At 41.2% G+C, this 11,421-nt stretch overlaps 1 protein-coding gene across 3 annotated transcripts in view; it reads left to right on the top strand.

Annotated features, from left to right (window-relative positions):
* ARMC1 (armadillo repeat containing 1) overlaps positions 1-11,421 on the top strand; it is a 29,005-nt gene that overhangs the window by 7,017 nt on the left and 10,567 nt on the right. Inside the window, exons 2-4 of one of the 3 annotated variants that reach the window (XM_017547462.2) lie at positions 1,576-1,793; positions 7,014-7,105; positions 11,152-11,341. In XM_017547462.2, coding sequence (XP_017402951.1) covers positions 1,611-1,793; positions 7,014-7,105; positions 11,152-11,341 — 465 coding nt within the window. In that variant the 5' untranslated portion in view covers positions 1,576-1,610. Of the gene's footprint in view, positions 1-1,573; positions 1,794-7,013; positions 7,106-11,151; positions 11,342-11,421 lie in introns of those variants that run through there. The other 2 variants (XM_017547464.2, XM_017547465.2) reach the window with 2 other exon arrangements.

The following is an 11,421-nucleotide window of genomic DNA, read 5'->3' as shown; positions in this document are numbered from 1 at the left end:
TAAAGATGGGGTTTCACCATGTTGGTCAGGCTGGTCTTGAACTCCCAACCTCAGGTGATCCGCCCACCTTGGCCTCCAAAGTGCTTGGATTACAGGCGTGAGCCACCACGCCTGGTCGCCTAATTTTTTTGTATTTTCAGTAGAGATGGGGTTTCGCCATGTTGGCCAGGCTGTTTTTGTTTTTGTTTTTGTTTTAAATGAGACGTAGTTTCAACTCTGTTACCCAGGCTAGAGTGCAGTGGCATGATCTTGGTTCACTGCAACTTCCTTCTTGTGGGTTCAAGCAATTCTCCTGCCTCAGCCTCCCAAATAGGTGGGATTATAGGCATATGCCACCACACCTGGCTAAATTTTCTGTTTTTAGTGGAGATGGGGTTTCACCATGTTAGTCAGGCTGGTCTTAAACTCCTGACCTCAGGTGATTCACCTGCCTCGACCTCCCAAAGTGCTGGGATTATAGGCATGAGCCACCATACCCAGCCTCATACTTTTGGTTTAAAATCAGTGTATTGGCTGGGCGCAGGTGGATCATTTGAAGTCAGGAGTTTGAGACCAGCCTGGCCAACATGGTGAAACCCTGTCTCTACTAAAGATAGAAAAAATCAGCTGGGCATGGTGTCATGTGCTTCTAATCCCAGGTACTTGGGAGAATGAGGCAGGAGAATCACTTGAACCCAGATGCGGAGGTTGCAGTGAGCTGAGATAGCACCATTACACTCCAGCCTGGGTGACCAGAGTGAGTCTTTCTATTGGAGGAAAAAATAACAAAAACCGAGAAACAAAAGTATGGAAAGTGGAAAGCTAATAAGTTTAAGAAATAGTAAATAAGATTTTAGGCCAGTTCTGTGCTAACTAGCTTTTGTGATGGGGGCAAATTATTGAACTTCTCTAAGATTGTGTCCTTATCTGGCAAATGAATCACATCAAATTCTATTTCATTCTTCCTGTTCTTGCTTTTCTATTAGGTGGTAGAAGGTGGCATACTCAGATGGACAGAATGTGTTTAAATTCAGTCTAGATTCACTATGATCTTTCAGACTCTACTGGCCTGAGGTGCAGGCTAATACCTTTCCCGGCTTCTTGATTTACAGACTTGTGCTCCCTTTTTCCAAGGGCATTTTATTCTTTATAGACAGAGTATGCTAGGTTTTTGTTCACTGATGAATAGGAAAGCTGTAAGCTGGCCACTTTTTCCTCAGACACTTGTTTAAGCCTAGAAATAGTCTAGAGAAAAAAAAAAGCACTGGCAATGTTAGTTTGAGAAGTATAGCAAAGGTTACAAGCTTGAGCTATAAAGATCTTTATTGTCACTGTATTGTTAAAATATATATGCTAAAAGATAATTTATTGGAATATTGGTGATGACATCCTTTAAACATTGTGCACACAAATTTTTTCAGTCATCTTATGTTCATTTTACCGTTCTTAAACTGTAGAGTTGCCAATTTTTAAGTTGTTGTGGGATTTAGTTTTCGTTACCTATTTCATTCTAAACCTGTTATAATACTGGTTATTTCACAAGTGCCATAATATACCTCAGCAGCCTAGAACTAATTCTGCAAACCTTTTCTACAGAATTTAAGATTTTATTCATGTGCATGGCATAGAAGATGAATTCTTCCACCTCCACCATGAGTGAAGAGCCTGATGCTCTATCGGTAGTTAACCAGTTACGGGATCTAGCAGCAGATCCATTAAACAGAAGAGCCATCGTCCAGGATCAAGGATGTCTGCCTGGCCTTATTTTATTTATGGACCATCCCAACCCTCCAGTCGTCCACTCGGCTTTACTTGTAAGTTGCCTTTAGTAATTTCAGTCTCTGTTTTATCTTTGCAATTAAGGAGAGAATTTGGAAAAAGTGTTAGATGATGTGGTAAAAAACTGAGAGACCAGTTAATTGTATTTGTATGTGTAGAAATATATATATGTCTGGTTTGTTTACACAAATGGTAACATGCTACGTTGTTTTTATCCTTTTATTTATTTATTATTTTCTGAGACAGAGTCTCCCTCTGTAGTCTAGGCTGGAGTACAGTATGGCAGGAACTTAGTTCACTGCAATCTCCACCTCCTGGGCCGAAACCATCCTCCTTGACCTCAGCCTTCTGAGTAGCTGGGATGATAGGCACACACCACCATGCCAGGCACATTTTTGATATTTTGTAGAGATGGGGTTTCCCCATGTTGGCCGGACTGGTCTCAAACTCCTGAACTCAAGTGATCCTCCCACCTCAGCCTCCCAATGTGTTGGGATTACAGCTGTGAGTCACCATGGCTGGCCCTGTTTTTATTCTTTAATATGAATGGTATCATACTACATGCTTGGAATGTTCTACCACTTCCTTTTCATTTAACACTCTTGAGGATTGGATCATATTATAGACACTCAAAGAGGCACTTATTTTGTTTTTATTTTATAACAGCTTTTTAAAATGTAAGCACACAGCATCATACGATTCACTCATTTAAATTATACAATTAAGTGGTTTTAGTATATTCATAGAGTTGTGCCACCATCACCACAACTTTTTATTTTTTATAGCTAATTTTTTTTTTTTTCGGTAGAGACAGGATGTAGCTCTGTTGCCCAGGCTGGTCTCAAACTCCTGGCCTCAAGTGATTCTCCCACCTCAGCCTCTCAAAGTGCTTAGATTACAGATGTGAGCCACTGTACCTGACCCACCGCAACTTTTTACCTATTGCTCTCCAGACCCCCACACTCCCTATCCCTAGGCAACTAGTAATATACTTTTTGTTTGTCTATATTTGCCTATTCTGGCAAAAATACCTATATGTGTTGCATACAAATAGGGGCAGGAGTGGTGGCTCACACCTGTAATCCTAGCACTTTGGGAGGCTGAGGCGGGTGGATCACCTGAGGTCAGGCATTCCATACCAGCTTGGCCAACATGGTGAAACCCCATCTCTACTAAAAATACAAAAAATTAACTGGGCCTGGTGGCAGGTGCCTGAAATCCCACCTACTTGGGAGGCTGAGGAAGGAGAATTGCTTGAACCTGGGAGGCAGAGGTTACAGTGAACCAAAATTGTGCCATTACACTCCAGCCTGAGTAACGAGTGAAAATTCCACCCCCTCCACCGCAAAAAAAAGTTGTTAAAAAAAATTAACGTTATGGAAATTTTATCTATTGTCCTTTACTTAAGGATTCATGATAAATTCCACATTTAGTCTAATTTCACAGGTTTGTACAGAAGGTATATAGGCTTTTCCTTTTGGGAAAAAAGTTCTATTTTGCCTTCACAGAATTCACAGAATGAAGTTTAGCAGCCAAAAGACACATTGGTATAAGAGAACAGTAGTAACAAATGGGAAAAATGGCACAGCTCCTAGTTTGGATTCTATTTCAATAAGAAATGCAGTAAGGATGAGAAGAAAGAGGATGATGGCTTATAGATAGGGTCTTGGGGCTGAAGGAAGGAAGTCTTTTTTTTTTTTTTTTAAATAGACCATGTCTAAATTCAGAGGGCAAGAGCTACTAGAATGGGAGAGGTTTGAGAGGAAGGCTTTCATACTTTCAGAAAATAGGAAAGATTTGCTGATTGAGGAGAATGGTAAAGTTGTTCAGCAGTGTTGAGGGTCTCATAATTTTGGTAACACTGAATTGTTATGATTCAGACCTGCTATAGGCTCAGAGAGCCAGATAGTTGTATTTGTCCAGAGTTTTTACTTGGCCAGTTTAAATTGGGCAGAATAATTGTGCAAGGGAGTTTAGGATCTTGGCAGGATTGGTTGAAATGATATACTGTAGGTGCTAGGCTGAATAGGAAGGGACGTAAAAAGTTATGGAGGGACGGAGCTAAGGAGAATGATCAGTGGGTGAAAATTCCCAAGAGGCAGAAGAACAGATTTTGTTGTTGCTTCTGTTTTTGAGATGGAGTCTCACTCATGCCACCCAGGCTGGAATTCAGTGGTGCAATCTTGGTTCACCCAACCTACACCTCCTAAGTTCAAGTGATTCTCCTGTCTTAGCCTCCTGAGTAGCTGGGATTACAGGCCTGCGCCATCATACCTAGCTAATTTTTGTATTTTTAGTGGAAAAGGGATTTCACCATGTTGCCCAGGCTGGTCTCGAACTTATGACCTCAGGTTATCTGCCTGCCTTGGCCTCTCAAAGTGCTGGGATTACAGTTGTGAGCCACCGTGCCTGGCCATCAAGTGTGTTGTTTTTATGATTTCCTTTTATCGCATTGTTAGCTTATTAGTATACCCTTTTGTTTTTATTTTATTTAGTGGTTGCCGTAGGTTTTGCAATATGCATCTTTAACTTATTACAGCCTACCTTTAAATGAATCATACCCTTAACATATAGTATAAGAATCACATAAGAGTGTATTTCCATTTCTTCCTCCCATCTTTTGTGTTATTTTTTGTCATACATTTTACTTCTACATATGTTTAAAAACCTACAGTAGATATATTTTTGCTTTAAACAGTCAATTATCTTTTAAAGAGATTAAAAATTTAAAAACGTCTTTTTTTGTTGTTTTTTTTGAGATGGAGACTTGCTCTGTCACCCAGGCTGCAGTGCAGTGGTGCAATCTTGGCTCACTGCAACCTCTGCCTCCTGGGTTCAAGTGATTCTCCTGCCTCAGCCTCCCTAGCAGCTGGGATTACAGGCATCTGCCATCATTCCTGGATAATTTTTGTATTTTTGGTAGAGACGGGGTTTCGTCATGTTGGCCAGGCTGATCTTGAACTCCTGAGCTCAGGTGATCTGCCGCCTCAGCCTCCCAAAGTACTGGGATTACAGGCATTGAGCCACCATGCCCAGCAAAAAAAATAAAAGTCTTTTATATTTACCTTCATTTTTGTGTTTCTGATGTTCTGTATTCCCCAGTATAGATTCATTTTTCTTTTTTGGGTTTTGTTTTTATTTTGAGTGTCTCAGCTGGGCGTGGTGGCTCACGCCTGTAATCCCAGAGCTTTGGGAGGCCGAGGCTGGCGGATCACAATGTCAGGAGTTTGAGACCAGCCTGACCAACATGGTGAAACCCATCTCTACTAAAAATACAAAAATTAGCTGAGCATGGTGGTATGTGCCTATAATCCCAGCTACTTAGGAGGTCGAGGCAGGAGAATTGCTTCAACCCGGGAGGCGGAGTTGCAGTGAGCCTAGATTGTGCCATTGCACTCCAGCCTGGGCAACAGGGTGAGACTGTCTCAAAAGAAACAAGGTCTCACTCTGATGCCCAAGCTGGAGTGCAGTGACACAATCATGGCTCACTGCAGCCTTAACCACCAGGGTCAGGTCATCCTCCTGCCTCAGCTGCACAAGTAGCTAGGACTACAGGCTGACACCACCGTGCCTGGCTAAGTTTTTTGTAGAGACGGGGTTTCGTTATGTTGACCAGGCTGGTCTTGAACTCCTGGCCTCAAGTGATCTGCCTGCTGCAGCCTCCCAAAGTGCTGGGAGCCACTGCGCTCATTCCCCAGTATAGATTCAGATTTCTTCTGGTGTCATTTTTTTTTTCCTGTCCCAAGAGCTTCTTTAATATTTCTTGAAATGAAGATTTTCTAGTGACTTCTTTTCCCTATTACTTTAAAAGAGTTTGCTTGGCTGGGCGCAGTGGCTCATGCCTGTAATCCTAGCACTTTGGGAGGCCCAGGCGGGTGGATCACCTGAGGTCAGGAGTTTGAGACCAACCTGGCCAACATGACAGAAACCCATTTCTACTAAAAATATGAAAATTAGCTGGGCATGGTGGCTGGCACCTGCAATCCCAGCTACTTGGGAGGCTGAGGCAGGAGAATCGCTTGAACCTGGCGGGGAGGTGAGGGGCAGAGGTTGCAGTAAGCCAAGATTGTGCTGCCTTATTCCAACCTGGGCAAAGGAGCAAAAACTCCATCTCAAAAACAAAAAGGATTTTGGTCTGTTACCTTCTGACGTGTATAATTTCTAGTAAGAAAACTGCTGTAATTCTTATCTTTGCTCTTCTTTTATATAATGCCTTTTTCTGGCTTCTTCTGAAACCTTATTACTGATTTTCAGCAAATGATTTTGATGTGTTTGATATGGATGGTGGTTTTTTGCTTTTGTTTTTTTTTTTTTTGAGATGCAGTCTTGCTCTGTTGCCCAGGCTGGAATGCAGTGGCATGATCTCGGCTCACTACAGCCTCCACTCCCAGGTTCAAGTGATTCTCCTGCCTCAGCCTCCCAAGTAGCTGGGATTACAGGTGTGTGCCACCATGCCTGGCTATTTTTGTGTTTTAAGTAGAGACGGAGTATCGCCATGTTGGCCAGGCTTTTCTTGAGTGCCTGACCTCAAGTGATCCACCTGCCTCAGCCTCCCGAAGTGCTGGAATTACAGATGTGAGCCACTGAGCACCTAGCCTTTTTTTTTTGAAGGTGGGGTTTCACCATGTTAGTCAGGCTGGTCTTGAACTCCCGACCTCAGGTGATCCGCCTGCCTTGGCCTCCAAAGTGCTTGGATTACAGGCGTGAGCCACCATGCCCAGCCTACCTAGCCTTTTTAAAAAATTTTTTAAATTTTTTTTGAGATGGGGCTTCATTCTTGTTGTGGCCTAGGCTGGAGTACAATGGTGCAATCTTTGCTCGCTGCAACCTCTGCCTCCCTTGTTGAAGCAATTCTCCTGCCTCAGCCTCCCAAGTGGCTGGAATTACAGGCATATGCCACCATGCCTGGCTAATTTTGTATTTTTAGTAGAGACAGGGTTTCTGCATGTTGGTCAGGCTGGTCTTGAACTCCTGACCTCAGGTAATCCACCTGCCTCAGCCTCCCAAAGTGCTGGGATTATAGGCATGAGCCGCTGCACCCATCCAGGAACTTTCATTTCAAAGAGTAGATTAGCTACTACAGCTCAAAGGATCATTTCTTCCCTAAGGAATAATTCTGAATTATCACATTTAAAGGATTTTATTCTAAAAACAAAAACCTATTTTCTCTTTTTTTTTCTTGCAATAAGTTAGTAGTAGTTTTAATTTTGAATAGTCTGGTCAGATGAATTAACTTATTACTGTTTCTGTTGTAGGCTCTTCGATACTTGGCAGAATGCCGTGCAAACAGAGAAAAGATGAAAGGAGAACTGGGTATGATGTTGAGCCTACAAAATGTTATACAGAAGTAAGTACAATAGATAGTGTCTCATTTATTTATAACTTATTTTACTTGCTTAGAGGGTCTCACTATGTTGCCCAGGTTTTCCAAAGTGCTGGAATTACAGGCATGATTACTACTTTTATTGAATTACTATGTTTTAATGTCCTGTAGTTAATTATTTTTAATCGTTTAACTGGCTGAGGCAGGAGAATCACTTGAACCCAGGAGGCAGAGGTTGCAGTGAGCCAAGATCCCACCACTACACTCCAGGTTGGCTGACAGAATGAGACTCCATCTCAAAAAAAAATGTGACTAGTGACTCTATTTCCATCATCTCGGAAAATTCTGATGCAGAGTGCTGCTCTAAAATTTTTCTTGTTTTTTATTTTTTGAGACCAGGTCTCACTCTGTTGAGTTGGCTGGTGCAATGTTAGCTCAGTGTAGCCTCTGCCTCCCAGGCTCAAGCAATCCTCCTGCCTCAGCCTCCCAAGTGGCTGGAATTACAGGCATATGCCACCATGCCTGGCTAATTTTGTATTTTTAGTAGAGACAGGGTTTCTGCATGTTGGTCAGGCTGGTCTTGAACTCCTGACCTCAAATGACCTGCCCATCTCAGCCTCTCAAATTGCTGGGATTACAGGCATGAGCCACCGCGCTGGCCTAATTTTTGTCTTTTTTTTTGTAGAGATGCAGTCTCAACATGTTGCCTAGCCTGGTTTCGAACTCCTGGACTCAAGTGATCCTCCTGTCTTGGCCTCCCAACATGCTGGGATTACAGGTGTGAGCCACTGTGCTCAGCTGCTCTATAGTTTCTTTTCTTTTTTTTTTTTTTTTGAGATGGAGTCTCACTTTGTCGCCCAGGCTGAAGTACAAAGGGCGTGATCTCAGCTCACTGCAACCTTTCCCTCCCGGGTTCAAGTGATTCTCCTGTCTCATTCTCCCTAGTAGCTGGGACAACAGGCAGGAGTCATCGCCCCCAGCCTGCTCTGAGATTTCTTTGCTTAACTGCATATAGGGCTTTTTTTGTGTGTGTTTTGGATTATTTTTGTCTCGTAGACTATTTTCTTAACAGATTTTATTGGCGAATTACTGAGTCAAAGATGTAAATATCTTTGTCTTTGTATCCCTGTTAATTTTCTTCAGATGATACCAATGATGCTTTTACCAGCAGTTGCCTTTTGATTAGATTTTTCCAAATATTGGAATGGTTTCTTCATGTCATAGTTCTCCTACCCTGTTTAATTTAAAATCAGCTTTAAAAGTAATTTAAACATCTGTGTTGAGACTGATAGAAAATGGATGGTTTGGGTGGGGACATAATTCCACTGAAATTGATTTAGAAAACTTTTTACTTGGATTTTTCTGGTGAGATACTTTACATTAGGTTCTTAAAAAAATTTCTTTATTATTAAGACAGGGTTTCACCATGCTGGCCAGGCTAGTCTTGAACTCCTGACCTCATGTGATCCGCCCACCTCGGCTTCTCAAAGTGCTGGGATTACAGGCGTGAGCCACTGCGCCCGGCCTACAGTAGGTTCTTAAAGGGATTAATTAGTAGCCTTAATTGGCTAAGAACTACTTTTACAGTTATATAAAACAGAAAGATAATAATTTCATATTTTAGTATTTTAATATGTTTTGTCACTATTGCTTTATTAAGAAACATAATTTAAAAGTTTGGGAATAATCCATGTTTTTAAAAAAGGTATGACAGTTACTAGTTGCATGTTTTTTTATGTGTTATGATGATTCATTACACATTTTTAGTTGATGCAAAACTATTGACAATGGAAAGGAGTAACAAAAATACTGGTTTTCTTTCTTTCTTTGTTCTTTTTGAGACAGAGCCTTGCTCTTGTCCCCCAGGGTGAAGTGCAATGGCACGATCTCAGCTCTGCAACCTCTGCCTCCTGGGTTCAAGCAGTTCTTCTGCCTCAGCTGCATAAGTAGCTGGGATTATAGGCACCCACCACCATGCCCAGCTAATTTTTTGTATTTTTAGTAGAGGTGGGGTTTCACCATGTTGGTAAGGCTGGTCTCGAACTCCTGACCTCAAGTGATCTGCTCGCCTCAGCCTCCCAAAGTGCTAGGATTACAGGCATGAACCCTTGGAATTAAAGCTCTAAATAACTAGAAGATATGCAATCTGAATATCAGAAACTGAAGTATTCCTGCTCATTCAATAAATAACTTGCAAACATTTTTGTTAGGTTTTGTGGAAGTTACAAAAAGGATACATTCCTCCTCTTAAACAGTTTATATGCTTATAAAAAAATAGAAAATTCAGTAGTATAAGTATAAACATAGTACTCTGAATGCAAAGGGAGAATTGGGTTATTAGGTAGAGGCTTCATATAGAAGGTGTTGGTCAAGCTGAGCCTTTAAGTGTTGAAATAAGAGTCGGAAAGCCTTTGGTCTGGGTGAAACTCTTCTAGCTAAGGAAAGGCCTGAACAAAATTTAAGAGTAGAAAGCATTCTAGAACAAAGAACATATAAAAATGCATGGTCTTTGTGGGAGATGGCCGAGTGTCATAGTCAACTCAAAGAATAATCAAAGGACAAAATGAACTGATGGAGTCAGCCAATTTTAAGGCCTTGAGTGTACATTAAAAGGTTTGGACTTAATAGAGCCCATTGATAAGTGAAACGAGGATTCTTTTCTTACAGTTACATGTACTTACTCTTTGTTCAGTTCCACTACTAAGAGCCATTAGAGCTGGGTATGGTGGCTCATGCCTGTAATCCTAGCACTTGGGAGACTGAGGTGGGTGGATCATTTGAAGTCAGGAGTTTGAGACCAGCCTGACTAACATGGAGAAACCCTGTCTCTACTAAAAATACATAAAATTAGCTGGGAATGGTAGTAAGTGCCTGTAGTCCCAGCTACTTGAGAGGCTAAGGCAAGAGAATTGCTTGAACCAGGGAGGTAGAGGTTGTGGTGAGCCTAGATCGTGCCATTGCACTCCAGCCTGGGCAACAAGAGCGAGACTCCTTCTCAAAAAAAAAATGCCATTAGACTATGCTGTCCAATGTGGTTAGCCACTCACTGTGTGTGGCAATTTAAAGTAAATAAAATTTCTTTAGTTGCACTAGCCACATTTCAAGTGCTCAGTAGCCTCATGTGAGTGGAGACTGCAGCTTCTGCAATAATCTTTCTATCGTTGCAGAAAGATTATTGGACATCATGGCCCTAAATGTTGATGTGAGAATCTATAGTAGGATTTAAAAGCTCAAGAATGAAACCTTTTGTTTGAGCTGTGGTTTTTTGATAAATACATAATTTATAATATGTAAAAAATATAAATTAAAAAACTGAATTGGTTTCAACATACAAAGAAATCTTGAAATTAGTTGGTAATATGACTGATTCTATTCCAATTTGTTTTCTCCTTTTGGATTTTTATATATTGTATTTTCTTAAAAGTCAAGGTACTTTCAAATTGAGAGTTGAATGTTAGTGATAATCCAGGAACATGTTACAACCTGATCTTGTTAGTTGATTTTGTATTTAATTATTTTGACTAAATGTGTGGTTTTTGTTTGTTTGTTTGTTCGTGAGATGGAGTCTCCCTCTGTTGCCTAAGCTGGAGTGCAATTGCGTGATCTCGGCTCATGGCAACCTCTGTTTCCTGGGTTCAAGCAATTCTCCTGCCTCAGCCACCCGAGTACCTGGGATTACGGGCGTGTGCCACCACGCCCAGCTAAGTTTTGTATTTTAGTAGAGACGGGGTTTCACCATGTTGGCCAGGCTGGCCATGAACTCCTGACCGCAAGTGATCCACCTGCCTCGGCCTCCCAAAGTGCTGGTGGCATGAGCCACCGTGCCCAGCCAAATGTGTTTTTATACCCCTATAGTGATGAATATTGAATCTTAATGAGCCACAAGTTTAAAATGAAATTAGAAGATTGTTACAGACAAGTTGCTTTTTCTATATTATTGATTATTCTAAGATTCACTGCTAATTGCTTTTAAATTGAACAAGGAATTACAGTGAAAGAAACAAGGCTCCTTATAGTTGAGAAATAAAATTACAGAACAGTAGACTAATTTTTATGTGTTTCTTTTCAAGAACTACAACTCCAGGAGAAACAAAACTTTTGGCCTCTGAAATCTACGACATTCTTCAGTCCTCCAGTATGGCAGATGGTGATAGTTTCAATGAAATGAATTCACGTCGAAGGAAAGCTCAGTTTTTTCTGGGAACTACAAACAAACGTGCCAAAACAGTGGTTTTGCATATAGATGGCCTTGATGATACGGTAAGATTTGTTAGATGGGAAAGAGAAATCGTGTTTACTAAAGTTTCTTCAGTGTCACTTGCTAACAGTCTTTTTTTTTT

The sequence above is a fragment of the Cebus imitator genome, unplaced genomic scaffold, assembly GCF_001604975.1.
Source record: "Cebus imitator isolate Cc_AM_T3 unplaced genomic scaffold, Cebus_imitator-1.0 Scaffold198, whole genome shotgun sequence".
NCBI classification, from domain to species: Eukaryota; Metazoa; Chordata; class Mammalia; order Primates; family Cebidae; genus Cebus; species Cebus imitator.
Note: the sequence above shows the minus strand (reverse complement) of the source record. Positions and strands in the feature narration are given on the sequence as shown.